This window comes from Pseudophryne corroboree, chromosome 8 (genome assembly GCF_028390025.1).
Source record: "Pseudophryne corroboree isolate aPseCor3 chromosome 8, aPseCor3.hap2, whole genome shotgun sequence".
Classification (NCBI taxonomy): Eukaryota; Metazoa; Chordata; class Amphibia; order Anura; family Myobatrachidae; genus Pseudophryne; species Pseudophryne corroboree.
Window position 1 is genome coordinate 368,678,206 of NC_086451.1, and position 26,964 is coordinate 368,705,169.

At 47.2% G+C, this 26,964-nt stretch overlaps 1 protein-coding gene across 5 annotated transcripts in view; it reads left to right on the forward strand.

Moving 5' to 3' along the window:
* Nucleotides 1-26,964, forward strand: part of ZNF185 (zinc finger protein 185 with LIM domain) — a 344,343-nt gene that overhangs the window by 57,520 nt on the left and 259,859 nt on the right. For all 5 annotated transcript variants that reach the window (XM_063937558.1, XM_063937560.1, XM_063937559.1 and 2 more), the window contains exon 2: nt 22,349-22,408. In XM_063937558.1, the coding sequence (XP_063793628.1) occupies nt 22,384-22,408 (25 nt within the window). In that variant the 5' untranslated portion in view covers nt 22,349-22,383. The remainder of the gene's footprint in view (nt 1-22,348; nt 22,409-26,964) is intronic.

Sequence of the window (26,964 nt, forward strand, 5' to 3'; positions counted from 1 at the left end):
TTAGCAGAGAACCAGGAACTCAGGAGAGACAGGAACCGATCCTTTCATGTAGGTCGCAGATAGACACAAAGTCCAGGATGCCTGTGAGCTGTACCTGTAGCCTCCTATATACCCCATGGTACGCAGGGATTGGATGAGTGCAGGAAAGGTGGGTGCGGCCACGCACCGGATTGGCCGCAGCATACTGGCTATTGCAGACTGTCATGGCGGCGCCCACGCCGCGGCCCAGCGGGGACGCGGCGCGCTACACGCCTGCTGTCTCAGCAGTGCCCCCAGGATCCAGATGATGACCCATGGCAGGGGCATAGGCGACCGGTGACCGCAGGAAGCCAGGACGGAGTCCGCAGCGGCGGACGGATGTCAGCCTGGTAAGTCGATTCCTGACAGTACCCCCTCCTTTAGGGGTGGACACCGAACACCCACGTGGTTTGGAGGGATGAGTGCTGTGGAAAACACGGACCAACCTAGGAGCATGGACATCAGATGAATTCACCCAGCTTCTCTCCTCTGGGCCATAACCGCACCAATCGACCAGGTACTGGAGACGTCCATACCGGCAACGGGAGTCCAGAATCTTGTTGATCTCAAATTCCACGCCCCGCTGAGTTCGGATCTTGGGACCTGCTGGAAGAGTATTCTGAAAGCGGTTTAGAACTAAAGGTCTGAGGAGAGAAATGTGAAAGGCATTAGGTATACGAAGTGAAGATGGTAATTTCAACTTGTAAGCCACTGGGTTGATGACACTCTCAATAGGGTAAGGACCAATGAAGCGTGGTGCAAACTTCATGGAAGGAACCCTGAGACGAAGGTTGCGGGTTGATAACCAAACTCGATCCCCAGGTTTCAAATAGGGAACCGCACGTCTCTTGCGGTCGGCAAAGATCTTATATCGACTGGAGGCTTTTTTGAGGGAAACGTGAATCTTTTTCCAAATGGTTGAAAACTGAGTTAGTGCAGAAGTGGCAGCTGGAACATCCAAATGAGGAAGCTCTTGGAATTCAGGTACACGGGGATGTTGCCCATAAACTGCAAAGAATGGTGTCGTATCAGTGGCAGTATGATATCGAAAGTTATGGGCAAACTCGGCCCACGGGAGCAGATTGAACCAATCATCCTGGGAAGATGACACATATAACCTTAAAAAAGTCTCAAGTTCTTGATTGACTCTCTCTGTCTGCCCATTCGTCTGAGGATGGTATGATGACGAGAATTTCAATTTTACCTGCATGGCAGAACAGAGGGCCCTCCAAAACCTCGCTACAAACTGTACCCCCCGATCAGATATTATTTCAGAGGGTAAACCATGTAAGCGGAAAATCTCCTGTATGAAGATTTGGGCAAGTTTCGGGGCAGAAGGGAGACCCTGGAGGGGAACGAAATGAGCCATCTTGGTGAATCTGTCCACTACAACCCAAATGGTATTATGTCCCTGAGAAGATGGAAGGTCAGTGATAAAATCCATGGACAGATGAGACCAAGGACGACTAGGGACAGACAAGGGTTGTAACTGACCTGCTGGTGACTGACGAGGAGTCTTGTGCTGCACACATTTAGGACAGGATGCCACGAAATCCTGGATGTCCATTTTCATCTTTGGCCACCAATATGATGCGGAAAGGAACTTGAATGTCTTCAGGACACCAGGATGACCAGTGAACTTGGACTGATGGGCCCAAGATAGCAACTTGGGACGGAGCTCTGAGGAAACAAAAGTCTTACCAGGAGGAGGAGCTGGGGAGACTTGAGAGGCAGCGAAAACCACGGGACTCAGGATGGAATGTGGCACAGAGTCAGATGTTCCTTCTTCAGATTCCATGGATCGGGATAATGCATCGGCTTTCACATTCTGTGAACCTGGGCGGAAATGAAGCTTAAAATTAAAACGTGAGAAAAACATAGCCCACCTGGACTGGCGAGGGTTAAGGCACTGGGCTGCTTTTAAATAAAGCAAGTTCTTATGATCCGTGAAGATGTTAAACGGATGTTTGGCCCCTTCTAGGAGATATCTCCATTCCTCGAGAGCCAGCTTGATTGCCAGTAACTCTTGATCTCCCACGGAGTAGTTAGCTTCTGCAGGAAGAAACTTGCGAGAATAAAATCCACACGGGTGGACTTTCCCATCAGATCCCTTCTGGGAGAGAACAGCACCTACCCCAACTGTAGAGGCGTCTACCTCCAACTCGAATGGTCTGTCGACATCTGGCTGTGACAGCACTGGAGCAGACATAAAGGCTAGCTTGATTTTCCGGAAGGCTGCCAAGGCTTCTTCTGACCAGTTGGAATGATCTGCCCCTTTCCGAGTCAGGTTGGTAATAGGAGCGATGAGAGTGGAGAATCCTCGAATAAATTTTCTATAGTAGTTGGCGAAACCCAGGAACCGCTGGATAGCTTTGAGGGAAGTTGGAATGGACCAGTTGGCAATGGCTTCCAATTTCGTCGGGTCCATCTGAAGATCCGATCCGGAGATTATATAACCCAGAAAGGGTATAGAGGGAACTTCAAAGGTGCATTTAGATAGTTTCCCGTAGAGACGATTCTCACGAAGACGTCGGAGAACTTCACAGACTTGTAGGCGATGAGATGGAAGGTCTTGAGAAAAGATAAGAATATCATCTAGGTAGACAACGAGGTATTTATACAGCACATCTCGAAAAATTTCATTCACAAAGTGTTGGAATACCGCTGGAGCATTACTCAACCCAAATGGCATTACCAGGTATTCATAATGGCCATCTCGAGTGTTGAAAGCTGTTTTCCACTCGTCACCACTCCGGATTCTGATGAGATTATAGGCACCGCGGAGATCTAACTTGGTGAAAATGCGGGCCCCCTTAACTCTATCAAAAAGTTCGGTAATGAGTGGTAAAGGATAACTATTCTTGATGGTAATGTCATTGAGACCCCGATAGTCAATGCATGGACGCAGTCCTCCATCCTTCTTTTTGACAAAGAAGAAACCTGCACCAGCGGGTGATGATGACGGACGGATGAATCCTTTCTGGAGATTCTCTCTGATGTAATTACTCATCGCCTCTGTTTCAGGAACAGATAAAGGGTAGGTGCGCCCCCTAGGTGGCTTCTTGCCAGGAAGGAGATCGATGGGACAATCCCATTCCCTATGGGGCGGCAGAATATCAGCAGCCTTTTCACAGAAGACGTCTGCGAAGTCTTGATAAACTGCTGGAAGACTTAGCTGTGACTTTACTTCGGTTGATTTAATGGGACACACTTGGGCTAAGCAGGATTGGTGACAATGTGAACCCCATGAGGTAAGCTGCAACGTTGTCCAGTTGAACTGTGGGTTATGTAGCTGGAGCCAAGGCATGCCCAAGACAATCTCCTGGGTGGCCTGAGGGATGACCAGGAACTTGATCAGTTCTGAATGAAGAAATCCAACTCCCAGAACCACTGGGGTAGTTTGATGTGAAATGTTCCCCTTAGAGATTCTACTACCATCCACAGCAGTAATGTATACAGGACAAGAAAGTTCACAGGTAGACAGACGAAATTTATTTACGGCAGCTTGGGTGATAAAATTTCCTGCAGCACCGCAGTCCACTAATGCTGACGCAGACTGGAGCCCAACGGAGGTTTCTAGCGTCACTGGAAGAATGAGGTCTTGTTGGGAAGGAGCTTGACTGAGAGATCCTAACTTGACTCCTCCCTTACAAGTCAGGATCTGGCGTTTCCCGAACGCATCGTGCAGGAGTTAATTTGATGACCCGCAGCAGCACAGTACAGGCAGAGCCTCTCCCGTATTCTTCTTGCCCGCTCTTCAGGAGATAGGCGGGACCTATTAATCTGCATAGGCTCGTCAGAAGAGGGAGACTGGAACTGTACAGGAGGTATGTACCTTGGTCTGCGAGACTCACTCCGAGCGCGTTCATTATTGCGTTCGCGGATGCGAGAGTCCAGCTTAATACATAGGGAGATCAAATCAGGCAGTTGAACAGGAATGTCACGGGTTGTCAATTCGTCCTTGATCCGATCCGAAAGTCCGTGCCAGAAGGCTGCTACCAGAGCTTGGTTGTTCCACTGGATCTCTGCAGCCAACGTCTGGAACTGGATGACATATTGTCCCATGCTTCGGTTACCTTGACGAAGTTGGATCAGGTCTGCCGAAGCTGATGTTGCTCGACCAGGTTCGTCAAAGATCCGTCTAAAGGTTGACACGAAGTCTGAGTAGTTGTTGATCAGAGGGTCAGCACGTTCCCACAGAGGAGACACCCAACTCAGAGCAGAACCAGAGAGTAAGGAAATGATGTAGGCAACCTTGGACCTTGGTGTGGGAAAGTTATGTGGCAATAACTCAAACTGTATTTCACACTGATTGAGAAAGCCGCGACATAGTTTAGGACTGCCATCATATTTGCTCGGCACGGGCAGGTGCAGGCGTGATACTGGAACTGATGCAGCCGACGTAGAAGAATTTACAGCACTGGCAGGTGCTGGAGTAACTGGAACAGTAGGTGAAAGTACACTGGGCAGGGATTGCTGCAGTGTATCCAATCGGGAGGACATCCCTTGTAGAAAGTGAAGCATCTGCTGCTGCGCAACCTCTTGACCATCCAGACGGGAGACCAGATCTTGCAAGGCCTCTGACCCCACACTCCGTCCACCATCCGAGTCCATCGTTCCTGGACTTACTGTCAGATTGTGTTCGGTCTGTGTCCCCGGAGGGGGCGCTAGTGGGTCAGTGGAGGTGGAAGGAAGGAAACGAGGAGGTTGAACAACGTTCCTGCGCATGAGCGCAAAGGTATTTTTATTAGGCAGATGTATAACAGTTATTGCAGCAGAAATAATAATAACAGGTGAAAAAAGTCAATCACTCAGTAATGAATCTGAAAGTCTATGGCAAATGAATGATAAATGAATTTGAGAAATAATATCCAGAATATAAATCAGAAGAGCAGAATGTCTTATGGAATGGTTCTGGCTTGGAAACCAGTGCAGGGTTAAAACGGGAAACTAGGCAGTAGATGATATGGCAAACCTGAGCATAAGCAGGAGACCGACTCACAGTGCAGGTGATGGGCACTGGCAGCAGCAAGCTGTGTCACAGGTGGAGGAAATGAACGCACCTGGAGTTTGTCTTCAACTGCAGGCTGAAGCACACAAGGTGGTGATGAGTGTGAAGCCTTATGCAGGTTGCAGGTATTGCTGAGCCTTGAAGTTCCACGGGAGAATGCAGAGTAACCAGGAGTATAATGTTCTTAGCAGAGAACCAGGAACTCAGGAGAGACAGGAACCGATCCTTTCATGTAGGTCGCAGATAGACACAAAGTCCAGGATGCCTGTGAGCTGTACCTGTAGCCTCCTATATACCCCATGGTACGCAGGGATTGGATGAGTGCAGGAAAGGTGGGTGCGGCCACGCACCGGATTGGCCGCAGCATACTGGCTATTGCAGACTGTCATGGCGGCGCCCACGCCGCGGCCCAGCGGGGACGCGGCGCGCTACACGCCTGCTGTCTCAGCAGTGCCCCCAGGATCCAGATGATGACCCATGGCAGGGGCATAGGCGACCGGTGACCGCAGGAAGCCAGGACGGAGTCCGCAGCGGCGGACGGATGTCAGCCTGGTAAGTCGATTCCTGACAATTACTGAGTAAGGTTACATAATAAAAGGGTATGCTGGGATTTCATAATTTTTTTGTTCAAATTTATATTATGTTTTATTATCCAAACCAGTGGTCGAAGTGGGACGGTATGCGGCGGTATGGCATACCGGCACTTTGCCACAAACCCGGAAGTCTTTTTTTTTTAATGGCAGTGTCAGTGTGCACTGCAGAGGCAGTGCTGAGCAGCAGGAGGCGTGGGGAGTGGCCCCATGTGCGGTATATGGTGTGGAAAGGGAGGCAGCATGTGAGTGCGCTCTCAGGAAGGGAAGGAGCTGGCCGCGCTCACAGGAAGAGGTGGTGCGGCTAGTGTGTGTGGATGAGGAGCTGTGCGCTGCTGTGTGAGTGACCCGGGGGTGCAGCAGCTGCCTGAGCCTCAGTGTAGCAGGGGTTGGGCCGGACAGCAGGAAAACCACCCCCCGCCGTCACAGTACACACATCCAGTTATCAGATGGAGACGGCTCAGGCTGCAGATTCCATGTAGCGGGGTACAAGATGGCGGGTGAGCGTCATGGCGCCATGTGCATGTCATAAAGTGTGTCATGTGCTGTGTCAGAGTGCGGTGTGTGTGTGGCCGCCGGGCGCTGTGCAGAGGTGTGTGCGTCAGTGGGCACTGTCCTGCCAGCCTGTGGGTGTCTCCTCTGTGCCCTGTCCTGTGTGATTTCCTATCATGCTGTAAGTGGGCAGTGCCTGTGGGGCGTATGTGGCTGCACCTATGTGCCCCAACTGTACAGTGCAGAGACTGCCTACTTGCTGTGAGCCAGTGGCAAACGCAGGATTTGCATGGGGGGGTTTCCAGAACTGGGTGGAGCCAATCACGGGGATGGGGACTGAGGTGACCCAGTTTATGCTGGGTCCGTAAAACTAGTGTGTGTGTGTGTGTGTGTGTGTGTATATATATATATATATATATATATATATATATATACACACACAAATACGGAAAGGAGGAAGCAGGCAAAAAGTGTATTCAACAACACATCTACAGGACCTGTAGATGTGTTGTTGAATACACTTTTCGCCTGTTTAAAGACGCAGAGTGGCGCTTCCTCCTTTCCGTATTTGTAAGTATTTGTTTCAAAAGGGCACCGGTGCTTACTATGGCCATCAGTGGGAGTGCCGAATCACCTCTCTCTCTCTCTCTCTCTCTCTCTATATATATATATATATACATACATACATACATACATATCTACACTATATATATATATATATATATATATATATATATATACCGTATATACACATATGTTTATATATATATATTAAACATGCATACATATATATATATATATATATATATATATATATATATATATATATACATACGTATAGTACACGTCTACTGTATATACACATGTGTATATATATCATATGTGTGTGTGTGTGTGTGTGTGTGTGTGTGTGTGTGTGATATGTATGTATGTATGTATGTATATATATATATACATGTGTATATATGTATGCACATGGATATATATGTACTATAATTAAAATAAAGTAAACTTTTATTAAGCACTTACAAGTGCCACCAGGAAGACAGCAGGCTGCAGAGGATGCTAGACAGCCATTAATAATACTCATGCAGCAAAAAAAAAAAAAACCCCTGGGTGAGCCACTACACTACAGTGATAGCGCTGAGCAGCAGGAAGCAGGGAGAGTGACCCGCCGGATGCCCATGTGCTATGTGCCCGCTTGCTGACCCTGCAACTTCTGGAGCACGATGGGCACCCGCTCCTGGTTTACATCGCCATTGCCGCCCGGTTCCCGGACCCGCTGGAGTCAGCTCGCCCCTAGCCAGTTCACGGCCACGCTACACGCCCATGTGTGGTGCGCCCGCTCCCTGACCCCCACCACCTCTGGAGCACGCTGGGCCGCTATCTGTGGTGCGCCTGGCCCCGGATTCACTGCCAACTCCGCCCGGTTCCCGAACCCTCAGCCGCTGGAGCCCCACTCAGCCGCTGGAGCCCCCCTCATCCATGATACAGGTCAGAGCAAAAAAAGTGAAACTTAAGATATTTAGGCAGCTCGTAGCTGTAAATACTAGCCATCTAGGTTAGAGATAATCATACTGTGTTGCATAATGTGAATTGTGGATCATACTGTGTGGCATAATGTGAATTTTGGATCATACTGTGTGGCATAATGTGAATTTTAGATCATACTGTGTGGCATAATGTGAATTTTGGATCATACTGTGTGGCATATTATGAATTTTGGCTCATTCTGTGTGGCGTAATGTATAAGGGGCACCAGTACTATATAGTATAAGGAGTCCTACTATTGTGGTGCATAATGTGTATAAGGAGTATATGGTGTGTTACACTACACTTAAAGACACGCTCCCTTTCAGAGACCACACCTTCTTTTCAGTGACCATGCCCTCTTTTCCAGAGCACGCGCACCTTCGGCGAGCGCATAATTACAACCTTCACTTTTCCATACCCCCCCCTTCAAAATTTCTACTTCAACCACTGATCCAAACCTAATAAATACCACAGTTATCCTGCATCAATTATACCCTTTTCAAACTGCAAAAATAACCTGGTATCAGCCGGTATATTGCCGGGTCGACGCAGGTCGCTGTGCGTTGTGAAAGAGGTCACTTTCAAATTCCCAGGTCCCCTGACCCGGTATTTCAACCCGGGAATAGGGAAAGGGATCCATTCATTATAATTTTTGGATCACATACCGAATTGGGGAAAAAAATATATATATCTACAGCTTTCTCTCCCTCTCTCATCATCAGCTGCATTCCTCCAGCTTCATTCTTTCACTCAGCCCACCATGTTCCGCAGTTCCTATTACACCATCACTGGCTTCTATTCTCCAATCCCTTGGCATTTTAAAAAGCAAACACAGGCGCATTCGTGGGAAGCGAGCAGGCCGGAAACTTCTTTTCCCCGGTAACCACCTAAGTCTTTTGCCCACCTGCTCACCCCCAGCTTCAAAGAACAATCAAATAGAAGTGATACCCAAAAGACGGCCTTGTGCTTGGAAGAACAGAACTGTCAATTCTCGCTTTGTGACCCCCATACCCAGAGCGCCTGCACTTAACATAAAGGAAACTGAAGGCCCTCTGGTATGCCCAATCAAGTCAGTCCTTTGTAATGCCAGATCTATAAGAAACAAGACTGCAACAATTGCTGACCTTATTGAATCTGCAGATCTATCCTGTATTACAGAGACCTGGCTAGATGAAAATGCAGCACCTATATTGGAGGCTGCAGTACCAACAAACTACTCTGTCATCCACAACCCAAGACTGGACCGCAGGGGTGGCGGGGTGGCTATCTGCTTCAAAAAAGACCTTAAACTTAGAATCCACCCTATTGAAATTACTTGCTCATTCGAGTGCATTGCTGCCCGGAGTTCGACAGGATTAGGTTTCAGAGTACTTCTCATTTACCGGCCACCTGGAGATGGAAAGATATTTCTACAAGAAATTGCAGACACTGTTGCTGGCCTGGTACTGGAACATCAAAGATGGCTCATCCTCGGGGATTTCAATGCATGGGTGGATGATGAGCTCTCACGCCTTGGCTAAGACCTCCTGTGCACAATGAATGGTCTGGGCTTCACACAGGTCATTCCTTCTGCCACACATAAAAGTGGTCACACTCTTGATCATGTCTTTCAGATTGGGTTTATTTTTAGGTCAGTGACTTCTAATCCAGTCATCTGGTCAGACCACCACTCCCTTTTGTTCTCAGTTGCAACCCCTCAAATAAGATAGCTGCCTGTGGAGTTGACCAGGTATCGTCCACGGAGGGGTATGACTCCCCAGGCTCTAGCAGCAAATCTGGATCTCTCTGCTATACTGGGTGCCTGTGAAGAAACCTGTTCCCTAGTCCGTTATTATAATAGGGATGTTATGGCTGCAATTGATATTATCGCCCCTGTGCATATGAGACCTCGTAAACTACAACGCCAAGCTCCCTGGTTCGACAACAGTGTTAGTGAGCTCAAGAAAAGGGGGCGTAGACTGGAAAGACGATGGAGGAAAACTAACCTAGTGGATGACAAAATAAAACTAATAAAGCATAACGAAGAATATCAATCGACAATCACCCGTAAGAAATCACAGTTCCTGTCAAATGAGATCACGGCAGCAAACAATAGGCCAGCTCAACTTTTCCGCACAGTGGAGATGCTTTGCAAGCCAGCATGCCAGCAGACTGATGAAACCCTCTCACAGGCAAGATGCAACAAGTTTGCAAACTTCTTTGCAGATAAAATATCCACCATCTGGGCTGGAATCTCCACAGTGCCATCAAAGGAGTGCCAAACTACAAAGCCTACCAATATAAGCCACCTGCCTTCATGGACCAACTTTAACCCAGTGGATGTAAAGGACATTGCTGTAATTGCTCAGATTTTGCATCCCACCACCTGTGATCTGGACCCTGCCTCAACCAAGCTTCTAATAGGTTGTATGGATATAATTGGTCCTGTCTTTGCAAAAATTGTTCAATGCTCTTTGCAGACAGGCATTTTTCCTGGACCCCAAAAGGAAGCAATTGTTAGACCTCTTCATAAAAAACCTAATTTAGATCCCGACTGCATGACCAACTACAGACTGGTATCAAACCTTCCTTTTCTAGGAAAGGTTATTGAGAAAGTGGTTGCAAATCAACTGGAAACCTGCCTGACAACCCATGATATCTATGATCCATTCCAATCTGGATTCAGGAGAAGACAAAGCACTGAAACAGCCCTGGAGTGTGTGTGTGTTAAATGATCTTCTGATGGCAAGAGACAGGGGTGAATGTTCAATATTAGTCCTTCTGGATCTCTCTGTAGCATTTGATACCGTGGACCATGGGCATCTCATTGAGTGACTGATACATTTTTGTGGACTGGATGGCACAGTACTAAGCTGGTTCAAATCATTTCTCACAGGCAGGTCACAGAGAGTATCTTCTGGAGTACACTCATCACCATCAGTGCCATTGCCATGTGGTGTCCCACAAGGTTCTATACTATCCCCCATGCTTTTTGCAGTATACATGCTCCCACTTGGTGAAATAATCAGGCGCCATGGGCTGGTCTACCACTGCTATGCAGATGATTCACAACTGTACTTGTCCTTTGCTCCGGGCACTGATAACCCAATAGCAACCCTAAATGGCTGTCTAGCTGAACTCCTGGAGTGGATGAGTTCCAGTTGGCTGTGACTGAACCCGGATAAAACAGAGGTCCTTATGATAGGACTGCAACATCAAAGGACAAGACCGCAGCATAGCCAGCCAACTTGACTTACACTCGGGGATTCAGAATTACAAACCACTGATCGTGTGCGGAATCTTGGCGTTGTCCTGGATGGTGGCTTGACACTTAAACATCAGATATCAGCCACAATCAAATCCTCATTCTTTCACCTGAGGAACATAGCCAGAATCAAGCACTTAATTCACTCAGATGATATGCCAAAAGTCAGCCACGCATTTGTATCATCTCGATTAGACTACTGTAATGCCTTCTACCTTGGTCTCCCAGCAAAAGAATTGCAACGCTTACAGCTGGTGCAAAACACAGTTGCCAGGCTGTTAACCGACCAGCCTCGTTCTAGCCACATAACACCCATCCTCTACTCCCTTCACTGGCTGCCTGTACGATGACGAATCATCTTCAAGATTGGCTTACTGAGTTTCAAAGCATTACATGACCAGGGCCCAAGGTACCTGAAACAGCTTCTGACCCCATACTGCCCCACTCGATTACTGCGATCTGTAGATGAAGGACTTTTAGCAGTACCTAGAATCTCCCGTAATTCATCTGGGGGTCGAGGTTTTAGTCATGCGGCTCCGACTCTATGGAAGTCCCTTCCCCGCACAGTGCGAGAGGCCCCAACTATAGAATCCTTCAAAAGTAGACTCAAGACTTTTCTGTTTACTCAAGCATTTCCATAATGTTCCTTTAGTATCTTCATGCTTCTGTATTTTATGAAAAGCTTTTCTGTACTTCATTATTTTCTGTACTATATTATGCTATGTATCTGTTAAGCGCCTTGAGTCCTATTGGAGAAAGAGCGCTATATAAATAAAATTATTATTATTATTATTATAAGCAGAGGCGGCATGGGGATGATCTCATCTCCCAGTGCTGCCTCCGCCCCCGCGCCTATTGCCGCCTCTGTCCCTGCCCCCGATGGCAACCTGACCCGGCATATTGCTGAATTGGGAAGCCAGTCTGAAAGGGTCCAATGCCGGTTCGCCACCCAGGAAGGACCGTTTCCAATTCCCGGGTGCGACCCTGCATTGCGATGTGAAAGCGGTTTTAGTCAGAAGCCTCATATCACCAGTGATTGCTCCCTGCATGTACTGTATGTCACTCCATATAGCAAGGAGACACTACTGTATAGTGTCTGTGTAGTCTGGACTATAAGGGGTAAATTTACTAAAATGGGAGTTTTATTTAAGATGAGATGTTGCCCATAGCAACCAATCAGATTCCAGGTACAAACTGTACCTCCCAACATGACCCTCTCCAGGAGGGACACAATGCTCTGCTCCTGGACTTCCCTCTTAATTTATGATTGCCATCACCTGTGCTGAAACACCTTTCTTATCCATTATCCTGTTCAACACAGTTGCCGGCAATCATAGATTAAGAGAAAAGTCCAGAAGCAGAGCATTGTGTCCCTCCTGGAGAGGGTCATGTTGGGAGGTATGCAGGTATTATCTTCTAGAAGGTACTAGATAAATGAGAAGAAGAATCTGATTGGTTGCAACATCCCATCTTAAATAGAACTCCCATCTTAGTAAATTTACCCCTAATAGATGGCTCGCACAGGCATTATATCATGGTTTGCCTTTATGTACTTAGAGTTTCTATCTGGTAGAGTTTATTGCCTAATAACATTTTATGTGACCTGTAATAAAGCACTATGAAAGGAAATCCATAAATTATGGAGTTCAAAGGTAAATGCAATAGGTCTAGACTTCCTAATCCCTAATAATAATAGACACCTGATTGGAAACCTAACACTATGTTGTCTAAAGTGACTTTAAGTCTGTGTGTGTTTTTATAAGAGGCATCCAGCATTACATGAAGGCCTACTGTATGCTTTCAGGTACACTACTAAGCAACTTTGAATCATTGTACTTACTAAATGCTTTGTTTGATGTGGGCTCCATGGCTAATTTACTGTGTTAAGACTAATGCATAAAGGCACTGAGATAACTGCAGTCAATGTTGAGTTAAAGGACTCTGAGTGCTGCTCCAATGCCCGTTGGCTGGTGAAAAGAAATCCTGGGCTTGAATTACACCACGCGCTGGGACATACCCTTCTTGCCGGATGCTTTCTTTTGAAATCCAACTACGGTAATTCTGTTTGAGTTTGGATCATTTTACATCCAGGTATATAATCCTGAGTTGTGTGGTCTAGTTGCACGTGGCCTGTAACATCTTTAATCCAGGTTCTAGTTCTTATATTACTTGACACCAATGCAGGACTTTTTACTTACCCTAGAGTTACCTTTTCAGATTGGTTGTAGCATATTTGCATATGTATGAATGTATGTATGTGTTTATTTTAAATTGTTAAAATATGTTAATGTTATAGTACATGACAACCAATTAGCACTTTCGATTTATTTTCTCTTCTCTTTTGATGTGGACTATGGTGGTCATTCCGAGTTGTTCGCTCGCTGCCGATTTTCGCATTGCAGCGATTAAGTGAAAAAACGGCAAAAATGCGCATGTGCATGTAAATCTACAAAGTTTTGTGTGAAAGTACTTAGCACATGCACGCTGCGTGCATGTGCTAAGTACTTTCACACAAAACTTTGTAGATTTACACAAGCTCGAGCGACGTTTATTCATCGTTTATTCATCGCTTGAGTGATCGTAGTGTGATTGACAGGAAGTGGGTTTTTCTGGGCGGAAACTGGCCGTTTTCAGGGAGTATGCTAAAAAACGCAGGCGTGCCAGGTAAAAAATGCAGGAGTGGCTGGGGAAACGGGGGAGTGGCTGGCCGAACGCAGGGCGTGTTTGTGACGTCAAACCAGGAACTAAAAGGACTGAGGTGATCGCAGTCTAGGAGTAGGTCTGGAGCTACTCAGAAACTGCAGGGAAATATTTAGTAGCAGTTCTGCTAATCTTTCGTTCGCTATTCTGCTAAGCTAAGATACACTCCCAGAGGGCGGCGGCCTAGCGTGTGCAATGCTGCTAAAAGCAGCTAGCGAGTGAAACAACTCGGAATGAGGGCCAATATGCGGGTAAGCTACCAAATTTGGAGGCAGCCATTTGGTTCAAACAACTGTAAATGTTACTAGGTCCCAAATTAACATCAGTGCCCATTGTATCTTAGAATCATTGTATAGAACAGTTTTGTAAATACAGGCCTACACAAAGAGGATCCCTGTCAGCTGTTTGATCTTTTTATGAAATAGGTAATAGTGTCAGAGCTGGTCTATAATACTGCCCAATCAGCCCAATTTGGGAGCTCAGTAACAATTGGGATAGCTGTGGCCTGGTCTGGATAGCATGTCGTGAGGTATGTCCCGTTCACTCCTGCTATGCATGACTGGTTCGTGGGCAGTTCAAGCTGTACGGCTGAAAGTGCAGTGGCACATGCTGGGGGGTGGGGGGTTTCTGAGTACCCAGAAACCCCCTGGTACCACCCCATTGGGTGTGCAGCCGGCAGTATCTGTTTTCCAGCTACTCCAGCTGTTCCTACCCCACAGCTCTTCTAAGCCTGCCTTCTCCCACCCCACAGCCATTCCCTGCCCACCTTCTTCTGCCCCACAGTCCTTTTAAGCCTGTGATGGCACACAGGGCCGTCTTTACGTATGGGCTCAATGTGCTCTTGCCCAAGGGCCCCAGGATTATAAGGGCCTTAGGCTGATAGCTGAGGGTCCCCTCTTTCCAGGGGTACCAGATTTTTTAAAATCGGCCCTGGGGAACCAGAGATATCTGACTTGAAAGCAGTGGTCCCCATCCAAGCCTGTTAATTGCTTTTCCCAGCCACATAGCTTGGGTTCTGTCTGACTTAGATTTGTTTTGAGGGTATAATCCAAAATCTGGGACTCTCCCCTTTTGGTAGACACTGGCAGCTTATCTCTACTATACCCAGAACCAGAGATATCAGCCTTCCAGTCCCTGCTCCATCTCCACACGCCTAATATGCAGTTTTAGATTTTCGTTGGTGAATTGCTCTGGCTCCTGAACTCTGATCCCCAAGTTCTCAGTGTCTCCTGAAAGGTGGGACTCTCTAGTTTTTTTTTTCCCATTCAAAGCTAAGAAATATATTTTCAGGAACTTGAGATATCTGCAGTAAAGCAAGCTCCCACCGGAAAATGATAAATATTAAGCCCACTCCACTATCCACCCCTCCCCTACGTATTAAACACCCTGGAAGTCATGTATTAGGGCTTCTTCATTCAGCCCAATGCTCCCTCTACAGTTTAGATCTATCTGTGCAGTAAAGGAGTAATTAGCCGAAATTACTGCGCCAGGTCCTACATGCTGAGCAGAAGGTAGAACACCCCCTTCCGCCCGCGGGACATCAAAGCAGCCGCTGATAGCACCCCTTACCGCTGGAGGATGGGTAGGGGGCCCAGTGCATTGCTGTGCCCAGGGGCCTACACTTCTGTTAAGATGGCCCTGATGGCACACGGGCTTAAAAGGATGTGATGTGATGGCACTTGTTATGATTCCCCAACAGTATATGTTAGGAGATATCGGATTATCCAATATAAATCCTAGGCTCACCCCTAAGGCCCCATGAAGTCTTAATCAATTCTGAATAGTACACTTGTATGTTTTATATTAGTGTGATATTGTAGTGAACAAAGCGTGATGAAAAGCATCTTTACATACTGCTCATTTTATTCTGTACATTATATTTTCCCCAAGAGATACATTTAAGATGTTTCCAGTGACGTGCACCGAATGGCGGGTATGGCATACTTGGGGAAGGGTCTGAATGCTGGGAGCCTGTCTCACCCCCTACTCACTGTAACTCGCACCTCACTACACTAAGCTACATTGTCCATTAAGTATCCTACGTGCATCCCTGTGTCTTATCTTGCTGCTGCTGACTGAGCTCTAACTACATTGCACTTCCCGGTCACATGACAAATCCAAGTGTCCAGCAGTGCATCAGGCCCGCCCTCACACTCAGAGGCATGCCTCTACTAGCTCCCTGTCTGTATAGCGTTACTGCCCGTGGTGTGGGCTTGCTCCCCTGCTCTGCAAAGCAGTGTCTGACTGTAGAACTGAGGAAGTGTTGTTGCTGCCTCATCTCTGGTCTCCCTGCAGCTCCAGGGATCTCCACAAAGCTGGTGAGTGTTAGCTATAAAAAGGATTTCAATAAACAAAGAAGATGTTTATGTTATAAATATCTTCTTTGTATTATTCTAATCGTTTTTAGAAAAAAGCTCAGGAGTTTGACAGGGAGTATGACAGGGGTTGTTTCCTAAGAAACATTCTGTACAAACCCTCTCCACTATTTGAGACCCTATAAATTGAACATAATTAAGTATACCATTACCTGCAGGCACTGGAGTGGGCAATTAGCTGCTGCCCTCACTGAGATAATACAGCCTAGATAACAATTATTTGACATTTTTGAGGCCCTTTGCATGTTACATTAGTAAGACAATGCTTTTCTTTCCTACACTCATTGGGTAATCCCGACAATCCATTTAAAGGACCAGTAAACACTGACTGTAATCAAAATTCCCTCCCCCTCTAACCATAAAATATACATTGCTTGATACAGAACTGTGAGGAACGTCAGAGCTTTATCACAGACATTGCATGTCATAGCAACATAATCAAAAAGAAGGAAAATCGTAACTAAATACTAATTACTGTATAATCACAATGTTAGTTGGTTGTAACTATTTTTAAGTAAATTACAGTAATGGAAATAATTAGAATTCATTTACACAACATTTAGCACAGTATACTGATGAAAGTTGTCATTAAAGCTTGTTTGACCTGTAATATGTGATGTGAGGTAAACAGAAAGAGGGATATTTCCAATGGGACTGGATGAAATACTCTCATATACAATAATATGTTGAGTTACCTGATTCATTCAGTTGCTTAATAATTCACTGCTTAATGCATCACAATCAGAGAATGGAAATGTGCGATGCTATGTGGCTATCCATGTGACTATCCGAGTGTGATGAGTGTGCAGAGGCAATAGTACATAGTGAAGTTACCTTGTAATTTCCTTCCAAAAAGAACGGCACTTGAGGCCTTTTAAATGCAATACAAACTTGTATTTAACGTACGTTGAATACAAGTTTTATCGCATTTAAAAAGCCTGAAGTGACGATCTTTTTGGAAGAATGTGTACGCTGCTGTTCGGGCACTGAGGCACGTTGTTGATGTGTATAGGAGTGCCGGCTGCTGTGGATTTATATATACACTGCTCAAAAAAATAAAGGGAACACTAAAATAACACATCCTAGATCTGAATGAATGAAATATTCTTATTAAATACTTTGTTCTTTACATAATTAAATGTGCTGACAACAAAATCACACAAAAATTATCAATGGAAATCAAATTTATTAACCCATGGAGGTCTGGATTTGGAGTCACACTCAAAATTAAAGTGGAAAAGCACACTACAGGCTGATCCAACTTTGATGTAATGTCCTTAAAACAAGTCAAAATGAGGCTCAGTAGTGTGTGTGGCCTCCACGTGCCTGTATGACCTCCCTACAACGCCTGGGCATGCTCCTGGTGAGGTGGTGGATGGTCTCCTGAGGGATCTCCTCCCAGACCTGGACTAAAGCATCCGTCAACTCCTGGACAGTCTGTTGGTGGATGGAGCGAGACATGATGTCCCAGATGTGCTCAATTGGATTCAGGTCTGGGGAACGGGCGGGCCAGTCCATAGCATCAATGCCTTTGTCTTGCAGGAACTGCTGACACATTCCAGCCACATGAGGTCTAGCATTGTCTTGTATTAGGAGGAACCCAGGGCCAACCGCACCAGCATATGGTGTCACAAGGGGTCTGAGGATCTCATCTCGGTATCTAATGGCAGTCAGGCTACCTCTGGCGAGCACATGGAGGGCTGTGCGGCCCCCCAAAGAAATGCCACCCCACACCATTACTGACCCACTGCCAAACCGGTCATGCCGGAGGATGTTGCAGGCAGCAGAACGTTCTCCTTGGCGTCTCCAGACTCTGTCACGTCTGTCACATGTGCTCAGTGAGAACCTGCTTTCATCTGTGAAGAGCACAGGGCGCCAGTGGCGAATTTGACAATCTTGGTGTACTCTGGCAAATGCCAAACGTCCTGCACGGTGTTGGGCTGTAAGCACAACCCCCACCTGTGGACGTTGGGCCCTCATAACACCCTCATGGAGTCTGTTTCTGATCGTTTGAGTAGACACATGCACATTTGTGGCTTGCTGGAGGTCATTTTGCAGGGCTCTGGCAGTGCTCCTCCTGTTCCTCCTTGCACAAAGGCAGAGGTAGCGGTCCTGCTGCTGGTTTGTTGTCCTCCTATGGCCTCCTCCATGTCTCCTGATGTACTGGCCTGTCTCCTGGTAGCGCCTCCATGCTCTGGACACTACGCTGACAGACACAGCAAACCTTCTTGCCACAGCTCGCATTGATGTGCCATCCTGGATGAGCTGCACTACCTGAGCCACTTGTGTGGGTTGTAGACTCCGTCTCATGCTACCACTAGAGTGAAAGCACCTCCAGCTTTCAAAAGTGACCAAAACATCAGCCAGAAAGCATAGGAGTTGAGAAGTGGTCTGTGGTCACCACCTGCAGAACAACTCCTTTATTGGGGGTGTCTTGCTAATTGCCTATAATTTCCACCTGTTGTCTATTCCATTTGCACAACACCATGTGAAATTGATTGTCAATCAGTGTTGCTTCCTAAGTGGACAGTTTGATTTCACAGAAGTGTGATCGACTTGGAGTTACATTGTGTTGTTTAAGTGTTCCCTTTATTTTTTTGAGCAGTATATATATATATCCTGTGTGCGTGTGTGTGTGTGTGTATATATATATATGTATATATATATATATATCTATCCTGTGTGTGTGTGTATATATATATATATATATATATATATATATATATATCTTGAAAATGGTATTAGTATTGCCAAATATTGCCATTAGTATAGCTATTGATTGTGTTTATAGAGATTTGAATTTTATGATATTATTGTCTAGCTCAGTGGTTTCCAAAAGTGGTCCTTCAAGCACCCCAACGGTCAAGGTTTAGGAATATCCGTATAATTAAACTGACTGAGGTACTAATTAAGTCACCTGTACATTGTAAGGCTATTCAAGAAATCTTTGATATTTTAGCTGTTTTACCAAAACATGTTCTAATTATAACTATATAAGGAACATGGGCCCTCATTCCGAGTTGTTCGCTCGGTAATTTTCTTCGCATCGCAGCGATTTTCCGCTAATTGCGCATGCGCAATGTTCGCACTGGGACTGCGCCAAGTGAATTTGCTAAGAAGTTTGGTATTTTACTCACGGCATTACGAGGTATTTTCTTCGTTCTGGTGATCGGAGTGTGATTGACAGGAAGTGGGTGTTTCTGGGCGGAAACTGGCCGTTTTATGGGTGTGTGTGAAAAAACGCTTCCGTTTCTGGGAAAAACGCGGGAGTGGCTGGAGAAACGGGGGAGTGTCTGGGCGAACGCTGGATGTGTTTGTGACGTCAAACCAGGAACGACAAGCACTGAACTGATCGCACTGGAAGAGTAAGTCTCGAGCTACTCAGAAACTGCACAGAGAAGTCTTTTCGCAATATTGCGAATACTTCGTTCGCAATTCTGCTAAGCTAAGATTCACTCCCAGAGGGCGGCGGCTTAGCGTGTGTAATGCTGCGAAAAGCGGCTAGCGAGCGAACAACTCGGAATGAGGGCCATAGGGCCTAATTCAGATCTGATCACAGCATCAAATTTGTTAGCTAATGGATTCCTGCTGCCAGGATTCCATCCCCAACCCGAGGAAACCCAGCATTTTGTGATATTTGTGGGTTCCAGACTACAAGCAGTCATTGCTTGCAAGAATTCTTAACAAAGTATTAAAAATTTACATTTTATTTCTGATTATGTAAATTTGTCCAATTACATTTGAGTCCCCTAAATTAGGGAACTGTGTATAAAAATGGTTGCAATTCCTAAACGTTTCATACAATATTTTTATTCAACCCATTGAATTAAAGATGAAAATCTGCACTTTAATTGCTTCTCAGTTGTTTCATTTCAAATCCATTTTGGTGGCTTACAGAGCCAAAATATAAAAATTGTGTCAGTGTCCAAATTCACTCTTATGGATCACTTCTTTCAGTTATTGATACAAATACTGTAAAATAAGTAGCGCTGTAAATGTTGACATGAGTAGCGTGAAATCAATGTCAGCTACAACGCAGAAGACATACAGTATGGCACCTTTTTCTAATAAGTAACATAGGGGATAATTCAGACCTGATCGCTCACTAGCGTTTTTTGCAGCGCTGCGATCAGGTCAGAACAGCGCATGCATATGCACCGAAATGCGCAGGCGCGTCACACGGGTACAATACAAAGCAGATCGTTGCTGTGCGGTGGGTTTTACAAAGAATCCATTCGCACAGCCGATTGCAAGGAGATTGACAGGAAGAGGGCATTTGTGGGTGGCAACTGACTGTTTTCAGGGAGTGGTTGGAAAAATGCAGGCGTGTCCAAGCGTTTGCAGGGCGGGTGTCTGACGTCAATTCCGGCCCCGGAAAGGCTGAAGTGATCGCAGCGGCTGAGTAAGTTCTGGGCAACTCAGAAACTGCGCATGCAATCGCACACTTGCACAGCTAAAATACACTCCCCGGTTGGCGGCAACTATGCGAACGCAGAACTGCAAAAAACAGCTAGCGAGCGATTAGATCTGAATTACCCCCATAGAGAGATGAATTTGAATTAAAATATTTTACAGTCTTATCATTATCTGACAGTGCTGTGGTAACAACATAAAGTTGCCCCCTGTCTATAGGAGTGCTTTCCTCTGGTTGGCTACTAGAAAAAGACTAGTCGTGCTCAATAAAAAGAAATACAGTGACGCATACAGTCAAGCTGCGGACAGGGCAGTATGTAACGGTTGTAGTAACATATAAATACAACCTTTTGCGCACAGACGTAAACCTAATATATCTCCCTAGGCAGTGGCGGAACTAGCGAGCGGTGGGCCCAGGTGCGACAAAATGCTTTTGCCCCCCCCCCCCCCCATCCCATCCAAGTCCACCCCCTCACCCCTGGAGAGGACCTGGTGAGGGGGACCTGCTCAGGGCCAGAGAAATGGATACCTAGCGACAGTGCCGTAACTAGACATTTTAGCACTGTGTGCAAGAAGCGGCATCGGAGCCCCACCCCTGCATGCAAAACAGGGGCAGTGAGCGCCGTAGGCGCGCACAAAAATACATAGTGGCGTGGCTTCGTGGGGAAGGGGTGTGGCCACAAAATAATACCAATTCATAAAACGGTGCACAATAGTCTCCATTATTCAAATTACGCCGCACAGTAGCACCACTACACCAGGTAGAGACCCTTTTACACCTTACGGCAGACAGATTCCTCTTTTTACACATTACAACAGACAGTGTCCCCTTTTTACACATTACGGCAGACAGCGTCCCCCTTTTTACACATAACGGCAGACAGCATGCCCTTTTTACACATAACGGCAGACAGCGTACACTTTTTACACATAACGGCAGACAGCGTCCCCTTTTTACACATAACGGCAGACAGCGTCCCCCTTTTTACACATAACGGCAGACAGCGTGCCCTTGTTACACATGGCGGCAGACAGCGTACACTTTTTACACATAAAAGCAGACAGAGTCCCCTTTTTACACATTACGGCAGACAGTGTGCCCTTGTTACACATCACGGCAGACAGATTCCCCCGTTTTACACATTGCGTCAGGCAGATTCCCCCTTTTTACACATTACGTCAGGCAGATTCCCCCTTTTTACACATTGCGGCAAGCAGATTCCCCCTTTTTACACATTGCGGCAAGCAGATTCCACCTTTTTACACATTGCGGCAGGCAGTCCCCCTTTTTGTACAAAGAAAGAAAGAAAGAAAGTAAGAAAGAAAGAAAGAAAGAAGAATTATACTTACCCTCTCCGCTGGCTCAGGCTCCTCGGTGCAGCTTCTGGTCACGATTCCCGGGCAGGAGAGAAGGAGGAGGAGGGAGGTGGAGGAGGGTGCTGCAGCAGCGCTGTGTTATTGGTGGAGGCGCTGCTGCTGCTGTCCCTCTGCTTCACTATAGGCTGTTCTCGGAAGACAGCCTATAGTGAAGCAGAGGGACAGCAGCAGTAGGGCCTCAACCAGTAGTAATGCGCTGCTGCGGCTCTCTCCTCCACCTCCCTCCTCCTCCTTCTCCCCCGTACCGCTGCGCTGCTCTCCTCTCTGTCCGGGCGGCTGTGTGCTGCGGGCAGCGGTTGCCCGCACCACACAGCGGCATGTAATGAGTCAGTTTGACTCATTACATGCTTTGGGCCCCTGGACAGTGGCGGGCCCCAGTGCAACGCACTGGTTGCACTGGCGGTAGTTCCGCCTCTGTTCCTAGGACACACAGCTGTTCTATCAGCTGAGGAAAGTTAAGCCATGCAATGCACTCAATGTTATAAAAGGACTACTGTATAAACCAATACTAAAGTGAAAATAAATAAATACAGTTTAAGTAACATGTATGAGTACTATATTAGTGTTGCAATATAACATATTTTATGTTTTTCAGGTTTAACAAGTGGATAAAACTAGGTGGTAACAGCGATGACATCTCTGCAAGCAAAGAAAGGTAATTTACTAATAATTATCACTTTAGTCAGACAATTGGGAAAATTTAGCACCATGTCAATAAAGACAGTCAATAAACAGCAAGTACAAGTGCTGGCTGATGTACAGGAGGAGCGATGTGCTGTCAGTTGAAAGACCGCACATCACAACCTCCGTGCAGTACAGGGACCAACAGAGCCGGCCCATGTTAGGGCATTTGTTTGTAGGACCGGCTCAGATATGAGGCGTGTACGGAGAGCGTTCCCTCCGGCTGCTATTGCAGGCAGTGGTGCAACTGTCGTGGGTGCAGGGATGCGGCTGCCGTTGCGCCGGACTGACTTCAGGGGTCGCCGATCCACCTGTACCCTGTCACACTACAGTGCACCTCCTCTACCCCCCCCCCCCCCCTTCTTCCCTTATTGCCCCATGCTGGAGATGTCACACCACACTGTATTCCACCCCCCCCACACACACACATCTGAGCCGTCCGACTCCCCAGCGGTCCTGGCCTCCGCCCTCCCTCCTCCAGCAGCTGCCCCATTGGGGTGAACTAGTTACCAGGCACAGTTCCAGGAGTGTCCTCAACTCTTTCAATCTGTGCCTCATAGGCAAACGCAGGGGGGGTTTCCGGTTGCCCAGAAACACTCATCCTCTTGGCCAGCAGTTCAAATTATGACAATGGTGGTCATTCCGAGTTGATCGCTAGCTGCATTCGTTCGCTGTGCAGCGATGATGCAAAAAAACGGCATTTCTGCACATGTGGCACAATGCATACGTGCGACGTACTATTACAAAGAGCGATGTAGTTTTACACAAGGTCTAGCGAAGCATTTCAGTCGCACTGCTGGCCGCAGAGTGATTGACATGAAGTGGACGTTTCTGGGTGTCAACTGACTGTTTTCAGGGAGTGTTCGAAAAAACGCAGGCGTGCCTGGAAAAACGCAGGTCGAAGTCCCGGGAATTTCAACCCGGGTTGACCCTTGCACACACAGAAAAAGGACCCGTGTTTTCGTGAAATTACCGGGTAGAACTGCTCCATCTGGTAATTTCAGTTTCTGTGTGAAGGGGTATTAGTTATCAGGGGCTTCTGATAATGAATAAGCCCCTTAACCATTATTTCTCCTAGCTATACACTTTGGAAATGACAGTATTATAAAATGAACTTTTTTCTTTTAATCCATTTGGTAGAGTTGAACAGCAAATTATTAAGAATGTTGCACCTGACTCAGAATTACGAGTAGATACAAAAATGGAGAGAGAAAAAAAAAGGTGCAAGTTGCACAGTGCAAAACCATGTTGCACTACAGATGGGGCAGATCCATACCTCCCAACATAACCCCTTCCAGAAGGGACAAAGTGCTCTGTTCCTGGACTTCCCTTATAATCGATGATTGGCATCACCTGTGGTGTAACACCTAACTAGTTCAACACAGGAGACGGCAATCATAAATTAAGAGGGAAGTCCAGGAACAGAGCTTTTTGTCCCTCCTGGAGAGGTATCCAGATGTAAAATGCACAGAGATAGTTACAGTTGGGAGGGGTGTGTCCTAGCTTAGTACAGGTTGAGTATCCCATATCCAAATATTCCGAAATACGGTTTTGGCACCCTATTCGACCATCTCAATTGGACTTTAAAAAAGTCTAATAGAGATGCGGGAGCAGAGAGGGGGGAGAGGAGGAGACGGGGGGAGAAGAGGAGGAGATGGTGGGGGAGAGCTGCGAGCAGATGGGGGAGAGCAGCGCTACAGCAGCGGCTTGCAGCGTAGCCGGAGGATATGTCGCAGCCGCTGCTCACAGCAGCGTCCACCTGGCTCCAGCAAGTGAGACCTCGCTTGCTGGAGCCGGGTGGATGCTGCCGTGAGCGGCGGCTGTGACACATCCTCCGTCTACACTTGCTGGAGCTGCTGCTGTAGCGCTGCTGTCCCCCGTCTGCCCGCTGGTCTTCCCCCTCTCCGGTCCCTCATCTCAATTCGACTTTTTTAAAGTCGAATTAAGATGGGCATTGAATAGCCCTTCTCGGATCCATTCCGACAAATGCATGTTGGAATGGATCCAACCTCAATTGAATATATCCCTTAGAAAGGCACACATCTGTCTATATATGGTCCCACAATTGACAGTGCATGTCTTGAGCACAAACCAAGCATGAAGTCAAAGGAATTGTCTGTAGACCTCCCAGACAGGATTGTCTCAGGCACAGATCTGGGGAAGCACACAGAAAAATATCTGCTGCTTTGAAGGTCCCAGTGAGCACAATGGCCTTCATCATCCATAAATGGATGAAGTTCGGAACCACCAAGACTCTTTCTAGAGCTGGATGACCCAAACGCGTGTTTGTGACGTCAAACAGGAACTGAACAGTCTGAAGTCATCGCAAGCGCTGAGTAGGCTTAGAGCTACTCTAAAACTGCACAAAAAAACTTTGCCGCCGCTCTGCGATTCTTTCGTTCGCACTTCTGCTAAGCTAAAATACACTCCCAGTGGAAGGCAGCATAGCGTTTGCACGGCTGCTAAAAACAGCTAGCGAGCGATCAACTCGGAATGACCACCAATAGCAAAAGTATATACTACGATTACTAGAGTAACTGCCATATCATGCAGTGTAAGGGGCAGAGCAGAGCTGCTGAACATGTCCAGTGTTAGCAGCTTCTTCTACCAAGTTTGCTACGTGTGTGGATCTGAGTCTTCAATCACCGCACTAGACTGGAGAGTAGCTGCCAGGAATAAGATACAGGAGCCTTAAAATGAGATGGGAGAATGCGTGCTTAGAAAGTACAGTTATGTCTCCTACTTTTTCTATTATGTTTGTGTATTATTTATTCATTATGGGATGTTTAATCTTTTCCTGACCATTTATTTTATTTATATTAGTTAAATATGTTTTATATAGCCTATACTATAGAATATAGTGTTAAATATTAATACTGTATTCCATACAGTATCCAATGTATAAAAAGAGCAATTTGTACATTAATGTCCAAGGTCGGTACTCGGTACTAGGTTCTACCATTCCCCCAGACTCACTCACGTGCTCCAATGTTCTGCAGAGCAGGAGATTGTGGATTGCATTTGGAAACCCCTCTCTAAAAATCCTGCGTTTGCCACTGTGCCTCCAGCCTCACACTACCGGCCGGGTGGCCACGGTGCCATGGTGCTGTGTGGGCGCTGGTGCTCTGATCCTCCTGCCACTGACCTCTTCTTTAGCCTATGTCTGTGTCCACGAGCCTCACACTCAAAGGTTGCTTGGACATGGGGACCAACTCAGATCTGTTTTGTAGATGTGCTAAATTTAGCACATTTACGATCAGTTTCTCTGACATGCGGGGGGACGCCCAGCATAGGGCTAGTCTGCCCCGTATGTCAGGCCCTGCCCCCCCCCCGCCCCCGCATGGGTGCAAAAGCATCGCACAGCGGCAGCGCTTTTGCACCCTCTGAGTAGCTCCTTGCCTGCGCAGCCCCTGCATGCTGGCACGGGCTAACCGCCACGGCCCGCCCTTGCAATGGTCCGGACACGTCTGCGTTGTCCAACTGCGCCCCGCCAACGGCGTTCTAACGCCATTGCACGCCTCCTCCCGCCCCATGACCGCCTCTGCCTTTCAATCAGGCAGAGACGATCGCAGCCCTGAGATGCTTTTAGCATCTCACTGGGCTCCTGGGGTGCACACGTGCAGCGAGCCCGCTGTGCGTACGCACTTCACAATGGAATTCAGACTGCGATCGATGTGACACCCTCTACCCCCCTCACCCTGGTGTGTGGCCCCATGTGTGTGTGTGTGTGTGACACCTTGTGCCTTCCTACCCCCAACCCCCTGAGTGTGGCCCCCTGTGCCCACTGCCTTATGTGTGTGTGGCACCCACTACCCCTCCTCAACCTGGTGTGTGGCCCCCCGTGTTCCCGTGTCTGTGACACCTTGTGCCCTCTTGCCCCCCAAACCCCTGTGTGTCCCCCCTGTACGCCCTGATTTATGTGTGTGTGGCGACCTCTACCACCCCCCGTCACCCTTTTGTGTGGCCCCCTATGCCCAGTGCCATTGTGTGTGTGCCCCCCTACCCCTGTGTGTATAAAATTCTGTGCCACCCATGTGTGGTGAACTGGGCGTCCCATGCCCCTGTGTGAGACACACTGTGCCCTTCTCTGGCTGGTCTCTGCTGCCCGTGTGCTGCATGCTGGGAGGAGGGACGGGGTTGTCTGCTAGGGGACACCAGCAAAGATCTCTCTCTCCTCTTGCTCCTCTCTCTCGCTGACACTGTCTCTATACCTGACACTCTCCTTCTTACTCTCTACCTGACACGGTCTCCCTCTCTTTCTCCCTGACACATGTCTCTCTGTCTCTCTTTCTATCCTTGACACTCTCCCTCTTTCTCCCGATCATGGTGCTGCCTCCATTTCATCCCGCCTCCTCATCCTATTGGCTCCGCCCCCAGGAGCACCAAAATGAGACTCTAACTTGCCCCCCCAACCTATAAATGTTCTCACACCCCTGCATGGCAGTTAGGAGCTGGCACTTATCTTTCTCCACTTTATCACTCTCCAAGGATTAATACAACTCCCTGGGCAATGCCAACAAGCTGTCCTAT